This window comes from Manduca sexta, chromosome 22 (assembly GCF_014839805.1).
Source record: "Manduca sexta isolate Smith_Timp_Sample1 chromosome 22, JHU_Msex_v1.0, whole genome shotgun sequence".
Classification (NCBI taxonomy): Eukaryota; Metazoa; Arthropoda; class Insecta; order Lepidoptera; family Sphingidae; genus Manduca; species Manduca sexta.
Genome location: NC_051136.1, coordinates 12,105,619 through 12,128,607, shown reverse-complemented (window position 1 = coordinate 12,128,607; position 22,989 = coordinate 12,105,619). Strand labels below are relative to the sequence as shown.

The 22,989-nt window shown below is 35.2% G+C and overlaps 2 protein-coding genes and 2 long non-coding RNA genes across 4 annotated transcripts; 3 read left to right on the top strand and 1 right to left on the bottom strand.

Moving 5' to 3' along the window:
* Positions 1-505: 505 nt before the first annotated feature.
* Positions 506-2,445, top strand: LOC115451974. The gene is made up of 2 exons (XR_003939439.2): positions 506-1,663; positions 1,942-2,445. It is a non-coding gene; the product is annotated as an uncharacterized LOC115451974 (long non-coding RNA).
* Positions 2,446-6,059: 3,614 nt separating this feature from the next.
* LOC115451973 lies at positions 6,060-7,444 on the top strand. The gene is made up of 2 exons (XM_030180398.2): positions 6,060-6,195; positions 6,486-7,444. Exons 1-2 carry the CDS (start codon positions 6,117-6,119, stop codon positions 6,629-6,631), a joined length of 225 nt encoding a protein of 74 aa, XP_030036258.2. The 5' UTR covers positions 6,060-6,116; the 3' UTR covers positions 6,632-7,444.
* A 946-nt stretch (positions 7,445-8,390) lies between these two features.
* Positions 8,391-9,663, top strand: LOC115451972. Its single transcript, XR_003939438.2, has 2 exons — positions 8,391-8,514; positions 9,078-9,663. It is a non-coding gene; the product is annotated as an uncharacterized LOC115451972 (long non-coding RNA).
* A 4,510-nt stretch (positions 9,664-14,173) lies between these two features.
* Positions 14,174-15,690, bottom strand: LOC115454417 (uncharacterized 30.3 kDa protein). The gene is made up of 2 exons (XM_030183153.2): positions 15,550-15,690; positions 14,174-15,076 (listed from the first exon to the last, which is right to left on the bottom strand). The coding sequence occupies exons 1-2, from the start codon at positions 15,671-15,673 to the stop codon at positions 14,319-14,321; spliced, it is 882 nt and encodes a 293-aa protein (XP_030039013.1). The 5' UTR covers positions 15,674-15,690; the 3' UTR covers positions 14,174-14,318.
* Positions 15,691-22,989: the final 7,299 nt, after the last annotated feature.

The window sequence follows — 22,989 nt, the reverse complement described above, 5'->3', positions numbered from 1 at the left end:
ATATGATTTATTTTGTACAAGTTTGTGCGGCCTGAGGTACAGAACAAGTATACAAAATATGCGTCATAAACTCGCTCACGAAGGGTTAAAGTCCCTGAATAGCATTATTTTGTAAGAAGATCCTGTTTGTTTACCTTTTATTTTCCCCTTCCTTGAATATTTTTTTTTTTTTGTTAATTTAAATAAGAAAAAGTAAGATATGGTGTTCTAAATATAAAATATTACTACACGTGTTCACAATTACCTGATTTTGTTCATTTACATTAAAATTTCAACAAGACATCAAGTCTGAAATATTTAAAATAACGAATAACCTAATCAATATCATAAAACCTCTCACAAGTTATTGCTCTTTGCAAATAATGTAACAGGAAAACATAAAGGCTCGCAGTAAAGTGATTGCGTAAAATTATGATAACACAAATGTTTTGTCATGAAATTCATACAAGTTTGATTCCAAGTACACTGGTTTGTCGTTTCTAAATAATTTGCAATATAATTACAGATAGATATATAGATGCATGAAATGGAACGTATAATGCGTGAGCGAGATAAAAGATGGAAAACAGACGAAGTTAGGAATTGGGTAGAACGACGAACGCCAGACAGAAAAAATAATAAAAGAAATATTTACATTGAGAAACGATTTGTTAGTTTCGAATTAATCTCACATAGATACAATAAACTCTTCGGTTTTTACAATTATACCTTAAATATTTTGGAAAAAAAATACCCTGACGACGCAGGCAATAGGTTACAAAACATAAATAATAAGTTACATGAAACGATCTAGGAAGACGAATGACCAAACATTTAAGATGTAGAGGTATACAAACTGTCAGTAAAGTTTGAAAAATGTAAATGAAATATGAAGTACATAAATAAGTATTACATACATCTACTCTAAGACTTTATAATAACGGTTTCATTAACTTCAGGGTCTTCAGGTAGTTTGGCGACTATCAATATCGTAGTGGTGTAGTGTTTCTCTCAACAAATTAGCGTCTGCGCCGAACGTGTATATGCAAAAAAAAAATCTAACACGGACTTGTATATAAATTACCACGAATTTCTACTTAAACAAGTCTTAATTCATCAAGATCCAGCACCGACGGTTCGTCCTATTTCTTTGTCGAGAAATTGGAAGAGTCAATTCTAAGTTAAAATATTCGTAGTAAATTGTGTAAATAAAATACCGCTTCCTCGATTCAAAATATAAATAATCGCGATCAATATATGTCCAGGCAAACCGGCAAACGAAAGCTAATCCAAATTCCATTACCAAGAAATATGCTACATTCATAAGGTGACAAAAATATTAACTCGGGTATTCCCTGCGTCCAATGTTTATTTGCGCGCTTTCGACGTATGCAACAGTCGCATAACACATCGTACAATCCCCTTTTACTGCTTATTTGAATCTTACAACACAATACTTGCGCAGCAATGTATATTTTATTGGTTGTAAGAGAAGATGCACTGGGAAGTTGCGATATATTGGTGCATTCGGCACGTAGCGAGACTGTGTGAGTATAAATGTCCAGCTTTACAGCGTCTTGGATCAGATACGGAAAGGTTTCCACCATGAGAGCCAGTTTTATTTTCGCTGCAGTGCTCCTAATTTCGGTAGCCTTCGCTTCGGCGAAGAGCATCGAAGACCCCCGTGAGTATTTATTATTAGAAACATTTTGTGTTAAAAGAACTTTTCCAATGATTGAGAATATTGTTCAACTGATTTATTAATGACCAACGATGCGAAAATAATCCTCAAAAATATTTAATGTAAATATATTAATAGTCTGTCACATTGGTTCTTCAATTACTACACATTATGTAAATTATTCTTTATAACATAACCATCTTCTGTTTTTAAAATCCAATAAGTTCATAACGTTATTATGTATACTATCTATGACATCTAAGAAGTATTTATTTTTGCAGATGAGTCAAGCGTTTTGGTGAAGAGGGACACAATACACATCGACCCTCCTCTACCAAGATGCGTCTTCTACGAGTGCGTCGCGAGCTGTAAACAGCGGAGACACAGTGGAGGCATCTGCACCATGAACGGATGTTTCTGCGTGGGTTAATTCTTCTAGTATTAGCTAGTAGTAATATGAACACGAAGAAAGAAAGAAAAATTAGTTTAATTAGTGATGACTTCACTTTATAGTTTACTTCTAGCATTGGCAATTCCACGCAATTTGAAACCTTGATATAGCGATGCAGTATTTTACCGAAGTAGATGTTGATCGACATTGTTCTTTCATTAAATAAACACCGATGCATCTTTAATCCGTAGCAACTATATGTTTAACAATCCCCCTATGTTGTGTAATTTCATAAGATCTTCACACTACCATCGTTTTCTTTGGACTGTATTTAGCTATTGCATCAATGCATATACCGTAAAATATTATTTATTAAAGTTTTTTTTAAATTACATATTTGTGTTAATATGAACCGTATACTGAGCGTGCTTTTCCTTAAAACTAATATTATGGTATATAAAAGGTAAGCCTAACCATTGTGCAAAGCATTACTGGAAAATTCAAACTCCTATCGATATTGATGGTGCTCTTTATGTGGTACCGATACACTTGAATGCAAGTGACAAGCTCATCTCTTCGTAAGAGATATGAAAATAATTAAATAAATTAAATAATTACATACCATATCCATTAACAGAAAACTTTGCGATTAAACCTATCATAAATATATGAAGAAGGAACGTGGGGAAACATATTAATCCTTCAAAAAATCTGATATAGGGGAGAAAGTAACCGCTGTACGTTTGTGATGAATAGGATGAACATATCTTAAAACACTAGAATAATATATTATAAAGCCATAATTTACAAAAAAATCTCATACTGAGATAACAGAGAAACTTACCGTGGGAACAATTTAGAATAAAGTCGTTTAATGGTTATATTTATTTATTAAAAGTTCGCCAAAAAAGATAACGCATAAAGCAATTATCGCTTAACATAAAAATAAAATACGGTATGAAACAATGTGCATCTTACATCTAAGGAGACACAGCATGCATTAATTATATCGCTATTCATTCTTAGATTTCCTGATACCTGTATAGATGAATAACATTATGTAATATTAATAGACACCCGCACATCTTTTATCCCCAAAGGTGAAGACAGAGGCGCAAATGATGCACCCACTTTCCGCCGAATGTATTCCGTCCCATGACGTTATATGGAGCGAGCCTATCGCCATATCCGGCACAAATTCTAGACTTCCGTCTGATACTAAGTTGAAAAACAAAGTATCACTTTGCCCGAAGCCAAGATCGAACCCGCGACCTCAGCATTGCAGTTCTACCGTAATATAGCTACGCTACCAAAGACATAACTGTGTACATAGAAATATCATAAGGGACATAGAATACCGATTTAAACCAACCATAAAGAGAAAAATTTGCAGAAAAAAGTACGAACAAAAACCCTGAATCGATTATGCTGAAATTCGGTATAACTTTCGGAATAAGTAAACGTAGTTAAAATCCTTAAATTCAAATAATATTATACATCGAAAAGTTTGTAAATAACCTTACAATGTTTGAATGTTAGTATATGACGCAAGTAAATAACTAAATACATTGGGATGTTTGGTAAGTACATAAGGTTTAAGTGTTATATTGGCATAAGGTACTATTTATCTTAAGAAAAATAATTTTAAGAAAAGTCTTACTCGAAGGCGGAGTAAAAGAGGCGAAACCAAACAAAAAAATACAAAATAAAAAATGTATTTGATATACTTAACTCGACTTCTTGGAAAGCCTCAGGCAAAAGCTGATTAAAATCAATTGAAAGACATCTGAAAAAATACTTAAGTCGTTTCTGTAATTTATGAATTTATGAACAGTATAATAATTAACTATAATTCCTTATAATATCAGTCTGATTTTTAAACGACTAATGGAAAGAGTATATTTTGGACTCGGTGCTAAATTGCTAAACGGATTAAATACACTAATGATTATTCATTTTAAATCACTGTGCACATAAGCATGAAAATACAAATTAGAAAAAAAATACATTGCTTGGGTTTTAATAATTTATTTGATCTCTCTCTGGTAATTTCGAATTATCGTCTCACCGGACTATGAGAGTGAAGGAACAGAGAGTGCACTTTTGTACTGCGCTCACACTTATGTACTATAATATTTCCTGCGTACTTGGCTGTCTCCATTGAGATTAGTCGCCATGGCCGAAATTCAGTTAAAAAGGAAGCAAATAACTTCTTAATAACCCGTATATAAAATTCTATTATTTTTGTTAGTAATAAAATAACTGTAATAGGTTTTACCTTCGACTTCCTACAAATATGTTCAAATACTGTATTATGTAGTACCGGAGATTATATTATAAGAGAGGATGCAGGTTCGGATCTCGACTAAATTTTTTATGTTTTAGAAAAAACGAGTATTATAATAATATTTTTCGGATTTTATCGCGGTTTGCATTTTATGGATTTTCGGATCAAATGCTGCAAAGTCTTCGAAACGTCGGGAGAAAACTAAAACATTAAAACCGCCATAAAATTCGAAAAATAGTTTAATTTTAATGTCTAACATTCGCATAAACATAAGAAATCATTTTATTATAATAACATTTCCAGGATTGGAATTTATGGACATGGTGATATGTTATTTATCACGTGATAGGACCAATCCCCACCGTATTATATGTATTATTACGTTTGCCAATCCTATCGAGAATAATAATTGAAAACATGAGCTTAATATAAATAATATAAAAGATTTATTATGCACTAGCTTCCGCTCGCAGCTTCGCCCGCGTGGATTTCGGACTTCAAAAATGGAGCCGGTCGCGAACGTTCGAGAATGTTCGTTTTACGAAGCTACTCGCTAGGTAATTCGCTAGCCTCTAGGTGTTGGCACCTAGCAAGCCGCCTGCCTGTGCGTTCGCGACCTTATACTTATATATACAAAAATAATCCTTATAGCATGATTCAGTATTCACGCATGATGGCTTATTATTAGCGTATTTCATGTATAACTTTGGTGTTTCTATACCGATTTCTATGATTCTTGTTTATGGAATATTTAATAATGTTAACTTTTTTAATTAGGGATGACTGAGAGTGTTATAAACGTAAGAGTAGACATATATAATGAGAAAGCTTCGAACTGCTAAGCTATCGGGAGTTACACGTGTTATTGTGAGTCAACCATAAAAGATAGACATATGCTGTCATGGGATATTTTTTACATAATTTTAAGGAGAACATTTCCGTCATACATGATTTCTGTGTAGCTTTAACCATTAAGGTTGCACACGCGACGGAAGCTTAAAAAATGGAGTAGCTTCTCCCGTTTTTCCAACATTTCCCTTCACTGCTCTGCTCCTTTTAATTGTAGCGTGATGAAAAGTATATTATAACCAGCACAGGAGTATGACAAATAATTGTACCAAGTTTCGTTAAAATCCGTCAAGTAGTTTTTGTTTCTATAACGGTTATACAGACAGACAGACAGACAGACAAAAATTTTACTAATTGCATTTTTGGCATCAGTATCGATCCCTAATTACCCCCTGATAGTTATTTTGGAAATATATTTCATGTACAGAATTGACCTCTCTACAGATTTATTATAAGTATAGATATAGAAGATGAAACTCCGCGCGTCTGCGGTTTTTTCCTAGTATTAGTAACAACTATCTTACTAAAGATGAAAGCGGGGGGAAAGACGTACATATTAATCCAGGGGTTAGTCTCTATGTAGCAAATTTCATCTTCAACCGACTATGTAAGATAATTAAAAAACTAAACACCTTTAAAACTTTCACCTCCATATAATTTGTGAGACGGGCCCGGGTATTCCCTGCGTCAAATGTTTTTTGCTCGCTTTAGCATTGCACGCAACTATTCGCATAATACATCGTACAATACCCTTTCACTCCCGATTTGAATTCAACATCGTAATACTGACTCGGCAATGTACGCGATATAGTATGAAAAGTTCGGCAGCACTTATGATATATAAGTGCATTCGGCAGGTAGCGGGACTGTGTGAGTATAAATATCCAGGTTTTTCAGCGTCTTGGATCAGATACGGAAAGGTTTCCACCATGAGAGCCAGTTTGATTTTTGCTGCAGTCCTTCTTGTTGCGGTCGCCTTCGCTTCAGCGAAGAGCATCGAAGATCCTGGTGAGTATTCTTTATTTGATTAAACAATAAAAAAAAAAACAATAATGTTTATCATCATGCGATGCAAAAAGTATTTATGTATGCAAGAAGTATGAAATCATTTTTATCCTCAGATTTTATTAAGTTTGTCACACACATGGGCAGGTTTCCACCGCTTGTTTTACATAATCGATTTAATCGGAATGAATTTTGAAAAAAAAAACCTTTTTAAAAATATACTTCAGTTACTTTTATTTTTATCTCGTGCATATATAAATACGTAAAATCATGAATAATTCATTTTTTCACAGAACAATTGCACAACCTGGTAAGAAGAGAAACAATATTCGTGAAGCCTCCTCCGGGATGTATCTTCTACGAATGCATCGGGAGATGTAAACAGCGCGGATACAAGAACGGCGGATACTGCACCATCAACGGATGCGTTTGTCTTTAACACTCAATTATGCCAAAAAGTTACAAAGCTCAAAAAGAAACCACTCAAATTAGCCAGCCATACATTACTGTAACACTGCGTGTATTAGGAACGCGCCATACTGTCGCACCTACTAAATGAAATATGATTTCAAAAACACGGTTCGATTTATCAAATCGACGCCACGCTTTAGGCAATAAGCAATTAAACTGACATTACTTTTTTCTGAGATCTACAAGTCTATTTTCAGTTTGTTTCTATCACTTGGCCATATATTCCGTCACAATCCTCAAAATAGCGAGAGCTATTGTCAAACTATTCTCTAAAAGCATGGTTTTCATATAGTACCTAATTGAACAATCTATTCACTAAAACCTATGAACACCAATACCAATACGTCAAGTGTAGTAGACTATGGCAATTAGATAGATACCCAACAAAAGCACTTCCTAAACATCTTTGGAGCTAATCTGATGTAAACAGTGATGTACCATAGTATTATTATATATTAAAGATTCTATAAATATTATACTGTCTTATTATGAAACTTCACGTGCCTAAACCTCGTTTTTATTATGGAATTATGAATTCTTATATAAGAAATAATAAGGACTATAAATACGTAATCAATGAAAATAAATGTTATCGTCCTCAGGTCATTACCCTCGCTGATTAATTAATGACTAAACGACATTATACTTTCTTACGATAAATAGTGATTTTACAAAACTCTGATAAAAACATGAGGAGAATGATATACTTCTACACATAGTGAACTCATATTGTGTGACGTAATTTTCTTGTATTTATACAATAAATATGTTTTAGATGTTATCGATGTTTGATTTCAATAAACAATAATGATATTATTCAGAAGTAAGTGTTCTCAGAGAGCCATGGACAGCTAGGTACTGTTAACTCATAACAGCTCGTAACTCACCTCATCCGATCAACTGAATCAATATTTTTCGAGTTAAATATTTCTCTGACTTTTCTAAGATTATGTGTGCATTCTTTGTGAATTATCGCTTGCTTTAACAGTGATGGAAAACATCGTGAAGAAACCTGTATACTGAGAAATTCTCTACCTATATAGGAATTTTGAAGGAGTGTGAAGTCTACCAATCCGCAATAGGCCAGCGTGGTGGACTAAGGCCTAATCCCTCCCAGTAGTAGAGAAGGGTCGTGCCCAGCAGTGGGACAGTATATAATACAGGGTTGATATTATTATTATATAGAATTAATCAACCGATTAAAAGGAAACCAATCGTATATGTACTGATATTTGTTCGTAGTCACTACAAACATAGATCTTTAATTGTACTGTTAGTTCAGGAGCGTAAGTTATAAAGTATTTTTTATGATATTTTTTTTAGTATCGTACACCTGCCTCCGTCTATCTCTGCACCACCCTAAGGTTTATCAACCTTTCAAGGGCCAGGCTTGGCATTAAATCCGTCTGTTTACCGTTCTGTACAATATGTTTTAAATTAAATAAATTAGTTCCATCAATTTAACATGGTTTTCATCTTTTCTTCAAAAGCCTTCACCTGTTTATTGCGTACATATCAAAATATTCTTTTTATAGTGTCTTGTATTTGTCACAAAGAGATTATTGCGGGTAATTCCTGTTTGCGGTGTTTATTTAACCACTTTAGCACAGTATTGATACTTATACCTACAATGCCTTTTTATATAGATTTGTATAGAAGATCATAGTACTTGCGCAGCATTGTATAGTTAAGATAAGATAATATGCCCGATAAATAGTATATAAGTAACCAGGTTTACAGCGTCTCAGAACAGAAACGGAAAAATTTCAACCATGAGAGCTATTTTGTTTCTTGCTGTCTTTCTCCTCGCTTCAGTCGCCTTCGCTTCAGCAATGAGCATAGAAGAAGCCGGTAAATAATTATTGTTTTATAATTGTCTTAGAGTACTAGTAGTTGCATCAAGGCGTGTAAAATTATAAACATTAAAGTGAAAATTTGTACAAATATATATCAATAAAAAGTAATTCAAAATTTTTACATCTACGTAGACTGAACTAATTATATAGTATTATTTTCAAGAAGACAAGTGTGTTTAGTAACGTAATATCAAAACGATCCTGTATTACCGCCAGTTTCAATAAACGATTTCAACCGCCTTTTTCGATCTATCTCAAAAATGGACCAATCCAAACAAAGTTTGACATGCTTACAAATAAGTTATTTTGATTGGTTGATTCTCGGAATCGGAGTGAAGATTGAGATTTAGATCGTTTATTGAAAATGTAATGGCTGTAATTGAAGTATGTTTTTTCCTTTAAAAATTACCTGTACATCTACTTGCCAAATTTAAACATCCATAGCTATAGAACTTCATAGGTCCTTAATATCGAAGTTAATTAATGAATTATAATATCAAAATTACATTAAAAATTTCCACTTTTAATGAATTTTACTAAAATATGATTTTCTTACAGATCCATCACATTCTTTGGTAAGAAGAGACGTAATATACATGAACCCACCATTGAAGTCATGCCAAAACTACAGATGTAGGATAACCTGTAGGAAAAGGGGTTATAAGAACGGTGGTTTCTGCAACAGAAATGGATGCAATTGTTTAAAATGATATTGGCAAGATACAACTTTGCCAAAACTGTACTACGCCATACTTATAGCATATACAATGTTACCGAATAATAATTTTCGTACTGATTTTTTTTACTTTCTTGAAGTAGTATATAATAATATAATACTGAATTCGAAACCTACAAGAGTAGTTCTGAAGACAAAAGCTCAATAATAATAATATCAGCCCAGTATTATATACTGTCCCACTGCTGAGCACGGGCCTCCTCTACTACTGAGAGAGATTAGGCCTCTTAAGAATTAAGAAGCTCGTTACATCAAGACCATTTTAACAAAGCGGCAAAATTGCCAAACGCTTATGCAATAAACATTTTGCTGTGATTATTTTATTAGAGGTTTATTCTTCTTATATCATCTCTTATGGCCTAATGAACAACTTATTAAAGATTAAATATAAAAGTTTTTTACAAATTTTATCGCAGTTTCTAATATTGTAATTTTCACCTAACTTTATTACTTAAACACTTTTAACTTAAAGATTTTATTAATGCATAAGTTATTTGGCCTTCCGTTCCACACCCAACTAGGCTATCGCCGCTTGTCAGGCATTGCTTTTTGTAAAATTTCATGATTATAGGTCATTGACCTATATGGGAAGTGCACTATATGTTTTGATTTTTTTATAAAATCACAAAATATATGCAAATATGAGACATAAACGGTTATATTTTAAATCGTGTTGACTTACAAGTTTAAATATTTCATAGCTCGAAGAGACCGTACACTAGTATTTCATGTCACTTTTAACTTCATACTTTAACGCCTTCCTGTGAAAAACGATCTTGACAGATAGACGAACAATAAAGTGATCCTATGAGGATACTCTTTGAGGTTCGAAACCCTAAAAAACGTTTTTTTTATTGCTTTGAATGACGAGACGTGCTTGTCGATCATCTGACGGTAAGCGATACGAGCGCCCATAAATAGTAGAAATACCATCCAAGATTCCACTGCGCTCGCCATCCTGAGACATGAGATGTTAAGTCTTATTATGTCTAGTAGTTACACTGGCTACAAAGTCCTTCAAACCGGAACACAACAGTAATCACACACTACTGCTTTGCTGCCGATATAGACATTGCGGTGGTACCTACCCAGGCGGACTTTCACATATGAAATACCTACTACCAGTTTATTTCATGAAGATTGAACATTTCTTTCTGGAACTATAATATTATAATTTGCAACTGCCGCATAATATTATGGGACAGGAATATTGACTCGGGAATACGACATCGAATGTTTATTTGTTCGGGTTTCAGAGTATATTGCCTTTTCGCATAATACATCACACCATCCTCTATCAGTATAGGTTTGAATGTAACAAAGTAACACTTTAGCAACAATGTATGCTTTATTGGCTATAAAATCGAGTCAGAATTGATGTTTTTAAACTATTACCTGTGCGTTATTATGAACCTTTTATCTTTAATACAAAAATGTTAAAAAAACTAAGTGTTAATAGTCTTCCTGTTATAAAAATACGAAAATGGTGGTCGACAGTGTCATATACTTAAAAAAATCCAAATATTTCTATGGGAGCAAATTAATCATCATCATCAACCCTGTATATAGCGTCCCACTGTTGGGCACGGGCCTCCTCTACTATGAGAGGGATTAGGCCTTAGTCCACCATGCTGGCCTAGTGCGGATTGGTAGACTTCACACACGCTCAAAATTCCTATAGAGAACTTCTTAGGTGTGCAGGTTTCCTCACGGTGTTTTCCATCACTGTTAAAGCAAGCGATAATTCACAAAGAATACACACATATTTTTTTTAGAAAACTCAGAGGTGTGTGCCCTCGGGTTTTAAAACTGCAGACATTCGTCTCGGCAGTGTGCTCCACACCCAACTAGGCTATCGCCGATTATGCGCATGCGGAAGCAAATTACCGGGATAAAACGTATACCTATGTTAATGCAGGACATGTTCTATCTGTGTACTAAATTTCATCTAAACCCATTCAGCGATTACTACGTTTACTTTTAACAAACATGCAAACATTTGCATTTATAAATGATTAGTAGGATTAATAGTGTTAATGAATTAATTTAAGTATAGTATTAATTATTATAATTTTATTTTATGATTCGAGCTTAGACAATAATAGCGATGCTTGTTATGTCGGTCACCTCCAAATAAAGGTATATCTACGTTGACAGAAGCCCGTCGCATATAAATCATTTTGTAATTTCTTTATGAGGCCTTAGTCTACCTATACATTTCGCAATAGATCACAATTTATTTGCCATATTTTTTTGAAAAATATTCAAATACAATTCCACCAATGAATATAAGCAGTTTGATATTTTAGAAATAATTTATAAAACTTTTCGAATAATAAATAAAACCAAATTAATACAAATACGGTATTTGGTATCAGAAACTACAAATTAAGAAACTTTAGTCCCGCACTAGCAACAAACCTGTTTACGTAACACTCAAACATTTGTCCCGATGCGGTAATCTATTCGGCTTTTCCGAAAATCCGAAACGACGAACGTTGAAATCACGTTTGAAAGTTGAAGTCGTTTGGTGTAGTATTACCATCGAAATGATTTAATAGAAAATAGAACGTATTGATTTTTAAAGCTTTAAAGTACATCATATTGCAAATTATACTCATTTGACTGCGTGAAATCTGTTTAATTGACTGCCTCATTGGCTCAGTTGGCAAAATCATTACACTCCTTTACCAATTCGCTAAAAGGCCTCGTAAAGATCTACAGCCCGAAGCTTCGCATTAGTTAGGACTGACACTGGTCACGTAACGACCATAAGATAAAGTAATGAATGCCTGAAATCTAGGCGAAATGTATGTCTTCGTCTTCCTCTTTTACTCTTCTCCTTTTTTTCCTCCTTCATGCTCACCAGAATCTCACCCGAATCCTTCACTTAATATATTTCTATCTTTAAATCGTTGTCTTCCCAATAAACTAGTGGCATATTATAATTGCCTTTACCGGAAACCGCTATTGTAACAACGCTAACAATGCGCAAGTTTTTTTGCAGCAATATCCCCCTGGCAACTGTGATGGCAAGTCAAAAATAAGCGATAATCAAAGGAGCATAGCAGTCAATGACATCGTGTCACCATGCAGTGTAAACAAACTGATTACTAGACCACTGGCCGCGCTGACCATATCTTATAAAGATAACCTTTCAATGAAGATCCCACTGACCCAATTATGTATGACGTCCTTACGTACACTTACTTAAACATTCTTAAACATGGAGTAACGCTCGCTAGTCTAGCGTTGGATAATCTGCCTGCAAAATGGTTAGACAAGCTGATAAACATTGGAAGACCTCGTTGGAGACAGGTCGTTTTCACCAGAGCGGACTGTAAATATTTGTGAAAGGTTATGACCAGCAGTAACTGGTCGTGATGATGATGAAGGCTAATAATACATCAGTAAGTATGTTATCAATTGATCTTGATGCAATTCTTTATATACCATCAATGATACGACGTTTCGTTCTTTATTAAAAAGTAGACAATCGATTCTCGAATCATTAGATTACTGAAGAATCAACTCTTATCAAGAGCTACATGGAAACTGCTATCCACTCTAAACTACAGAGCTGAGTGTTCTAAATACTGTTTTCCGAAAATAGTATAAAGGAAGTTAATCTTATTACTAAAACAACTCGAGACATAATTGAAACATTCAAAATTGTTATTGGAGTTTATTATCTACTATACAAATTACGTTATTTCTGCGTACTGCTGTGTCAAAATTGACTCAGGTATACGGTCCGCCTGATAGGAAAAAGCCCCCGGGGTCTTGAATTCTAACAATGCTAAAGACACAGCCAATCATTTGCCTACCTCAGTATTATCCTATCACTATCATTCCTTAATATTCCCTTAGTAATCGTACTAAAAATGAATTCAAGCTTAGTAAAAAAATTCGCACCAAATTCACATCAGGGGCCTTATTCTCTATCTCGCACGTTATTTCAACAGTGCGTAACAAGCACGTAACACAACGCATCATGTTTAGCACTGTAGAAATTTGGCTTACAGAATACCATTCCACGCACACTTCTCGAAGATAACATGACACGGCCGCGTTACGCGTTTACACTATCATACAGAATTATGGCCCAGGTTTTACTGACATATTTCTACAAAGCTAGTGCTAAACTATATGTTTGTTGGTAATTCGCATCACTGAACTGCGGAATTACCTGCCGGCTTGTATATAGTTCTTCCTATAATGTGTCCTTCAAGCGAACCGTGTACGAACCCGTCAGTAGACCGGTATAAGTACTCTCCATTATAAATAGTAAGAGTTAATATGTTAATGTCATTTCCTTTAATAGCATGAGGTTTTGTTTGTCTAATCGCATGACTAGGAGGTTCGGCTTTCGGAGTCCTTGTGAATTCTGGCGTCGGGCACCACTTTACTGCATTGTGTACGTTCGTAGGGTTCACATCAAAAGGAACCCTTACGGGATCACTTCATAGTCCGTCTGTCCGTTTATGTCGCAGATTTTACGATTTCAGAAAGAAATGTTGTCTACAACAGTTCCTGATGGTATGTAACTCACCCAGGAACACCACTAAGATATTATAACAAATCTCTAATTCATAACCTTACACAAATAATTTCATCACGTTATTGAGTCTGAAATTATTTAAAACATATTTTAAATAGCTATCTTGGAACATCATTACCTTTAGAAACGCGAAATCATTTTATTGTACCATAATATGAGTATATACTCGTACCATTGTATATAAACAAAATGTATATATTGTGAATAAAATTAATCTGTTTATTATTAATCTCCTCCTGATTCTGTTACATGTATACCTACACTTCTAAGCGTTAGAACCATATACCGTGTAACATATTTTTAAGTGATACATCATATTTTTTATTACCCTATGAGTCATTAAAAAAAGTCATTGAAATAACATTGCAATATATCTTTATTGACGTATTGATAATTTAATACATTTTCCTACTATATTTATAATACTATTGGCAAATATGAACACATTATTACTTAGTTTAAAAAATAAATGCAAGACAATATTGAAATTAACGGAATGAAATTAATATTTGCCCTTGTTAACCAAACTATACGGTCTTAGGAAATACGAAGGAATAGTGGAAGGAACAATCAACCTTCCAATTAAAGACAGGTCTTTGATGACCTTCCTTGCTCCTGTACCGAAATAGTACGCATGGATAACGAGCTTGGAGCAGTAACTGGGGTTAGTAGACCAGATGTCGGTTGTGAGTTTGTACGTGATATGCTTCAACTTCTTCTCTCCTCCTGTGGGGCTGTAGTAGTTACGGTCCGCCCAGCCTGCCGCCATCCTCGCTGTGTCAGCGTCAGGGCAGCGGTACACAGTAGTCCAGTCCGAAGCGTGCATGTCAAACCATCTATCTTTGGGAACTTGGCGGTTGTTGTCTGGAATGCCGTTCGCCCACCCGCTGCCTCCGGGCATCTCCAGCACCCAGTAATCTGACGTCATAATTGCAGCGTGACCCACAAGGCCTCCGATACCTTGACCAGTAATAAGGATATCTCCTTTCTTCACAGTGTTCACGAACTCTCTCTTGTTGTCGTGCACGCTACGTTTGGTCATCTTCCTCGCGAACATGGACTCCTTAGTGTCGTGGAAGAGACCGAAGTTGTTTAGGAACAGCCATTCTTTATAATCAAGCGGTACAGTCCCATTCATTGATTTATATTCGTCATAAATGTATCTAAACATCCCTCGCTCGTCTCTCTCAAAGGCTTCGAAACTATATTTTTTAGGATCAATCACTCCTTCGTTGACTCCAGCATCGTAGATATCGGTAACTGAAATAAATAACATGAAACATAATTTTATTCTTCATTTGCTACCATTTTCCGAGCAAAAAACTACTTGGATAGCTTATTTGTCAAAATAGATATGACAAATGTACGCAAAAGCAAAATATGTTAGTCAAATAGAGCGTAACTCGCTGGAGGATCACGATAAACAGTATTTCATGCGAGATTACTTTGTGTACAGTTAATAAAATGAACTAGGGTATCTAGTTTCAGCATAAAGCAGCACGGAAACAACATTTTTACATAAAACGATTTTACACAACTTTATACACTTTTAGATTGACGTTTACTATATTTATAACGCGAATCTTATAGAAAATGTTATCCAATGGAAGTGGAAAATATTTTAAGTAGCATAACATTGACCTTAACAATAAAAAGTACTAACTACTACATTAACATAAACAACAAATAATTCGTTAATAAAAGCGTAGGTAGAACTAATCAAAATTACTCACGATATTCTAGCTCTGTGCATTTGATTTCTACAACAGATCCTATCAGCAGTAGGACCACCGCAGCTCCAATACCTTGCAGAGTCTTCATGTCGCTGGCTAAGATGAACCTGTTATGGTTTCTCATCCACCGAATCGTCTTTATATATCGTTTAATTATGAAAACCTGAGCAAACTTATCAAACGGGGGACAAGGGGAGGTCCTGGAGATAACTCGAGTGTTCGTTCACTGAAATCAATGACGCATGCAACCTTCAAAAGTTATTCTGTCTGATCAAACGGATTAATTACAGCTGAATGCTGTGCTGGTAACAGGATAATGTGTGCCGCGGTAATCCTGCGAGCGATTTGTATGGGGATCTCCCTTTATTGAAGATATTGTAATAAAATGAATTTCACGAAACTCGACTAATGTATGGAACGTTTTGTTTTTAAATGGCTTTATATTGAAGACATTCTTTTTTCTACCCCATTACAGATTGTAATACACGCGTCTGCGCAATGTAACTTTTTCAATAGATTTTCTAGTTTTTCTTTTATTTAATATAACATGCAACATCGGCTAAAAAGCAATAATCATTTGTCGAGCATTATAATATTCGAAAAATTACATATTACACAGTATAAACGATTTTAAAAGGTAGTTTCATTATATCTATAAAAATGTACTATTTGCTATATGACATAGATGTAGACAATACCAGTATACCTAAATTCAAAACAATATAAACATCTCTTTTGCCTTATACCATACCCTACACTTTCCAATCCAAAGGCGTTGACTAGTTCGAATATCTAAGAATATGTATCGTAACAATATGCTAAATTGAGTGGCACGTAATAGAATGCATGCAGATGCGGTACGGTATTCGCAATGCCTCTGAGATCTGGGGATTCTATAGGTTGTCGTCCGCACGTCGTCGTTTGCACCACTCCCAGTGTTTGCGGCTTACACGATGTCGGGGCTGGCTTGAGAGCGAAGGATTGTCGAGGGACCAGCACTTCATAGCCTTTGTAAATCTACCTACTTAATGCTTCTACATTTAACCGATACCGAGTAATTCTTATTGAAGAAATTAGAATAAGTATTGACAATAAAATCGTTATGATTGAAGCAATTTACAACATCAAATATTATTTATGACAATTAACAAAACAGAATAACATTAGTTGGCTAAATTTGGGTGAATTTTGAACCTTAGAAAAACCAATATTGACAGCTCGTCTGTCTCATCCAAATATCAGGATACCTTAAGAATATATTAATAATGGGAGCCTTAAAAAAAACACTTAGCCTCAATAACACGATATGCTCTCCGCCCGCAGTATGGCCCCATCCGTACCTCTTGTTACAATGTGTATTGACCTGTATGTAATCACGTAGTGAAGTATTTATTCCGCCGCTTCCAAGTATCGTTTGCGACAGTCATCGATATACTAGAATATAGTTTATCGTGGCGTAAAGTCAACATTGTACATCATTAAATCATTAACATGGGAACAGGAAATTATAATTGATTGATAAACGTACATTGTTTTTATTCAAAATTGAATTGCTTGTAAATTTTGTTCCCATTTTATGTTTGTAAGTTTATTTGTATGGGGAGCTGAAGCGAAACCCTAACAAAATTATTGCATTAAAAAATCGCTACTCTGTACCTGAATAATTTGATGTCGATATGATATATTTTTATATTCGCCCAGATAGCGACCACTGTACACAAGGTGGTACCCATCATAGTGGCCCATGTAAGAGTATCGCGTTTCAGGATCAGCGTATGCATATCCTGTTCCAACAGGCCGGCATAATTGTGGTCGACATTCTATTGGACCCCACTCCAATTACCATCAGGTCATTTTAGCGTGCCTGTATATAAAAAAAACTATTTTCATTTCATTATTTTTGTGTGGAAACATTTTTGAGCGAGTGAAATTCTGTTATAAAATTTTCAAAATATATTAATTAACATGCAAAATTAAACTTACTCTAATTTATAAACAGTAAATTCAAATTGCATTAAATAAAAAAACCCCAGCGGCAATCTATTTGAAATGTACCTGCATCGCACCGGAGAACTTGGCGTGGTCAATAAATAAATTAAGCTCAAGGACATGAACACTCCCGCGCGTATAAAACTCCGGAACTTTTGCTAAGCAAACAGGGGAAATGTGAGAGAATTAACTTATAAAGGTATTGACGCACTACGACAATATTATTTCACTTAACTATATTGAAACATTACATTTAATGCTACATCGTATATACTGCTAATCCTGCAAAATCATTAGGTGTCTTTAAGAGAAGCCACTGCAAGTTGGTAACTACTTTTCCCGCCAAAACGCAGGATTCAATACAACCGATAACACAAGCAAGCATTAATCTCTCCAACATCTCCAGATCATACCCACTACTCCTCGGTAGGTAAATTGTAGTGATTTTGTCTTTTGCATTACGCCTTACCTGAAGTAAATGTGGTGTCGGCGCAATATCTTTTAGACATGCTGCAGAAACGATCTGGAATGGTTTTAGTTGTTGCAAACCATGCATAAAATCCGTACAATATTATCCAACCAGGAATTCAAACTCAAACCTCCCATTCTACAGACGATAGTCCACTAGATCCTTAGTCTAGTAAACTAGCTACCTTTGGTTATTGTAACTTTATTACAAGCATATTTCATCACTGCCCGAAGTCCATGTAGCAAAACCCTTACTACCCTGAGGGAATCGGACGTTAAATTAGACGTCCGCCCACACACACAACTTGCTATTTCTATACTGAATTGGTAATGAATTTTATTCGAGCACCTAAATATTTATTTGTTGGCTTAACAAAGGCTCTAGAACAGAACAGTTTCAGTTTGTAAAGATACTCCTACGGGCTACGATTTAATAAGTTATTAACTGAGTCAATTGACTGTAGGCGGCGAGATAGACAGTAATTTAATCTACGAAAAACAACTGAATATATTACAAATAGTTTGAAATGAGGTCTAGTTTGAGTTCACAAACGTTCCTCGCATATCAGTTTCTAATAAGTAATGACTATACAAATACTCATCGATACCTTACACAGAATTCGAACTCACGGGCTGTACATTAGTCGCCGTACTTAAGACCAAGAGCTAAGAACTCCTCTAACTACATATCAAACATTTACACGAAGATATAACCATAAAAGCACTGTTGCAAATGATATACTAGCAGTATAATATTCGAAGATTACCGAACATAACATTAAGGGAGCCCCAGGTGCATGCGAGCAAATCAAACAACGTGTGCATACCACCGGTAATAACGTTGTCGCATGCAAATTATTCACGGAAACTAAATGGACGGTAATGAAGACGTTAGGGCTGGCAACTAGGACCTAGCGCACGACTATTCGGTATTGTGGCCAAACAGCACGCATCATTACAAGTTACCAAACAGATGCGACGCATTATTCACGAATTTTGGGCAGTTGCTGATAAAGGGGTAACGGATGTGATTGACCTCAATCACGGGGGTCAGTCGGGGAAGATTGCTTTTCATTTACATTGAATTAACAGAACATGTAAAACGGATTTTATTTTATTAATATTTAGCTAAACTCCCCAATACAATGGCTGTGAGTCACCTTACGGATAAGCCGCTGCATATCCTATGAGACAGGCCATTAAGGGACTTAACCTCTATCAGCTCTTTTAATTTGAACTATAGCTGCTCCCATTAAGATCATTATAGCCGATCTATTATATATAGCGATAGTATTATATATAGCTGAAGATTTATTTTGTTTGATCACGCTAATCTCAAGAACTACTGGTTCATATATAGCTTTTGTATCGGAAAACTCTTTCACGCGAGCGAAGCCGCAAGCAACACCTAGTATAAAATAAAAAAGTATTTTTCCATTGTATTTTATGTGTCTAACAATGAATGCCTCAAAATCTCCTGGATCCGCGCCACCTTGAGGTTTCGCGGGCGTGTTAACCTTTGATTATGATACATGATTAGTACAGATTAGCATTATTATAGCATATTCGTTGCATGTCTATGTTCATTGTTCAGTAAAGTATTTAGATTCATTACCAGAGTCTAATCGAGTTATAGATGCGTATTACATTGTGTGACACCTGTGAAATACTAGTTACAACCCTCAAAACGAAATATTTTTTTTAAAGCAAGTAAGAATACCGACCGGTTATTGATTTTGCGCGACGATAGCTTCGGTTTCAATTTGTTCTCCACACAGAGACAATGCAGGGTTGTTCCATAATACTAACGTAATAAATCGGATACAAGCTCAGGGAAATGTCACCTGTTACAGTTCTACGTTGTTTTAAGATCACCTTAATTTTTTCGTATAACAATGTTTTATTATATTACTATCTTGAATGTTCATATATTAACTGAACAGGATAAAACCTGAAGAACGTACCGAGCCGGCCACTCATGATGTCCACCGTGACTGCTCATAAAAGCACGTGCACGGGCGGTTTATCGGCCATGGAATAGTAACCATCACGATTTGTATACGAAAACAGCCGCGGGGAAGTTGCGTGCGCTCACTCATCTATCGCTGTATGATATAGGTACTCGCCTATCCTACAGCCACAACGATCAAATTAAACGTCCGTGCGCGCCTACTCTTAATTTACATAAAGCCATCCACAATTAACAACGCGGAACATATAGTTTTCCTCATATCTAACCAGTTTTGATATTTTGGTTTTGTTACCTCAAGCCTATCAAAATGATATAAACTTTTAACATCTATTACAATTATGACGTCATGGTTTCAAACTACTAGTGAACCAAGTTTGTAATATTGCTTTAAGTATATGTATTAATGATTAACGTAATTAATGTTTTCTGGCTGTCTAGGAAAGGAAAGAAAGTCATAAAACGGTGATAAAACCTTGGTTAATAACGTTTCGATAGTGGAGATAATTATTTCCATGAACCAATGCTTCGAACTTTGATTAAAGATAATTATTTGAAACGGTCGTATCCACCGTTTGTATGGTCTCCACTTTGCTTACCATCACGTGCAGAAGGGTCACTTTGCTATGCCAGTAAAAAAATCATATGACGCTTCTAGGCGCCGTTGATTAGTTGAAGAAGTTGCTCAAGGCATTGTCAATTTCATAGAAGTATAATATTTCTCAGCATCAAGATTTTATCAGTTATGAATATCTACGCCCTGCTAGGGAATATCCCGCACTGTGTTCCCCAACGTAATCTCAATTCTTGACCCTGTGTATCGCAACTAAATTCCGCTCGTTGACATAAATTACAAAACTATACTTCAATCCTCATTCATGTCACTTGTCGTACATGAAAAGGTATGGAAATAAATGCAGCGTAACTGTGTGAAGATATAGTCTTGCAAACCTTAGGTAGGGAGGTTCCCCTCCCTCCCCCTTCCAACCATCCTAACAAAGCTCCTCCTCCTTCCTCTTCTCTTCCTTCCCTCTTCTTCCTCCTGGGCCCAGTGACCTAATAGCTGCGAGTTGCCAGCGTACCTTGCACTGGCAGCCTCAGTAATAGCGGTAGGGCCCACCAAATCTTCATTGGGAGGGTACGCCCGGTGATAAACACGACAGTTCCAAAAGTGAATTATTTAGATAATGATTGCATGCTTAATGACTCAAACGTGACTCAGAATCCCGATGAGACATAAGAAGTGAGAACTCCCAAGATGAAATTTGTTAGTCCGCATTACGCTAACGTATTGAGACAAAAACATTAAACCTCTACATCATAAAGGAGGTTTACATCCTGGAATAGACCAGTTTAATATATAAATGAGAATATAATATTCAAGTTATAATAAGTAACGGACACATAAACCTAAACGAACACAATACCAAATTTGAGTCAAAGGTTTTTGGCTCGTAAAACGCAACCCAAAACATTAAAGCGAACACTGTTAGAATTCTAATTTATGTGGTAATTTTGAAAAGTAGTGAAATGCAGGCAACACTAGCGCCCGGCGCATCGTTTGCTCCAGATTATTGCAGCTGTTGTAACATTAATAGTGAATCTGCGGGACGTATTAACTCAATTTATGTACATACTTATCAGCTCTGATATGCGCGCGGCTCATGCGTCATATCAACTGCGGGTAAAGCTTTAATGTATTTAGAACGAAACAGGTAATTTCAACTTCATTTATGTTTAATGTTCCATTTTAATTTAATATTGGGCAAATTTGGGTCAATTTCAAAATAATAGAGAAACTTCGTTATGAAATTTTTATAAGCAAAGTGTAGAGTAGTGTAGTGTGTAGTGGAAAGTTTTTATCGACCATGGAGAGTTTTATGACCCGACTTAAATTTAGGAATTTTAGAGTCGATTTCCTGTAGATAATGTTATGTTAACTAATTAATATCGGTTCGCTAACTGTTTGCCGACAGATAAACTGTCATTAAAAATCTTAAAATGCAGTTTCTCTTTGATAAAATTTGCTGACAATTTATGGTTATTTCCTTTCCCGTTCCATGTGAACTTAACACTCTATAATAATATAATATTATCAGCCTAGTATTATATACTGTCCCACTGCTGGGCATGGGCCTACTCTACTACGAACAGGGAATATGTCTTAGTCCACCATGCTGGCTTAGTGCGAATAAACAAACTTTACATACCCTCGACATTCTTATACAGAGATTTAACTGATATGCAGGTTTCCTCAAGATATTTTTCCTTCACCGTTAAAGCAAGCGATAATTCACAAAGAAAACACACTATAACTTTAGAAAAATTTGAGGTGTGCTCTTGGGATTTGAACCTGCGGACATTCGTCTCAGCTGTCCGTTCCACACCCAACTAGGCTATCGCCGCGTATACAGGTGTAAGAATGTCCTGTATATTATTCAATAAAAATTCTAAACACGCTCACACTACACGTAAATTAACTTTTATTCCATGTCAGTAGGAAGAAAAAATATGTTTTCTATATTATGAATACAACAGTGACCTGAATTTAAAACGTTTAAAATTATCCAAAAGCCAAAGCACTCTAGGAAGATCCATCAATGTAAATAGTAAGTTATTTATTTATAATAAAATATTGTTTATAAACACAAATGTAGCCTTCAGCGATATTAATTTGTCAATCATCGATATATCTTTAGATTTCAATAAATTCACACAAACACTCCTGCCTTTTGTACACACACACGCACACTTTCCACCATGTATATGATGATGATAATGTGATGGGACACAAATTCAAGACTCCAGGGTGATACAATACACCTTGAAAAAACTCCATACACCAAAACTCATGAATGTAAAAAAGAACAAAGTATACTCAAACCAGCATTTATGTACTTGCCTTCTTCACTTGCGTCTTTATATTTTGATGAAACATCTAGTAATGATCATTCTGTGGGAAAACCTACGATAAAAAGCTCGCCTATTGTGACATGTAAATAAATAAAACAATG

Excerpts from the sequence above, each read along its gene's own strand:
- LOC115451973 (XM_030180398.2), top strand. The coding sequence starts at position 6,117 with ATGAGAGCCAGTTTGATTTTTGCTGCAGTCCTTCTTGTTGCGGTCGCC. Across the intron at positions 6,196-6,485 it reads GAAGAGCATCGAAGATCCTG|AACAATTGCACAACCTGGTA; the intron begins GTGAGTATTCTT and ends ATTTTTTCACAG.
- LOC115454417 (XM_030183153.2), bottom strand. The coding sequence starts at position 15,673 with ATGAGAAACCATAACAGGTTCATCTTAGCCAGCGACATGAAGACTCTG. Across the intron at positions 15,077-15,549 it reads ATGCACAGAGCTAGAATATC|TTACCGATATCTACGATGCT; the intron begins GTGAGTAATTTT and ends TATTTATTTCAG.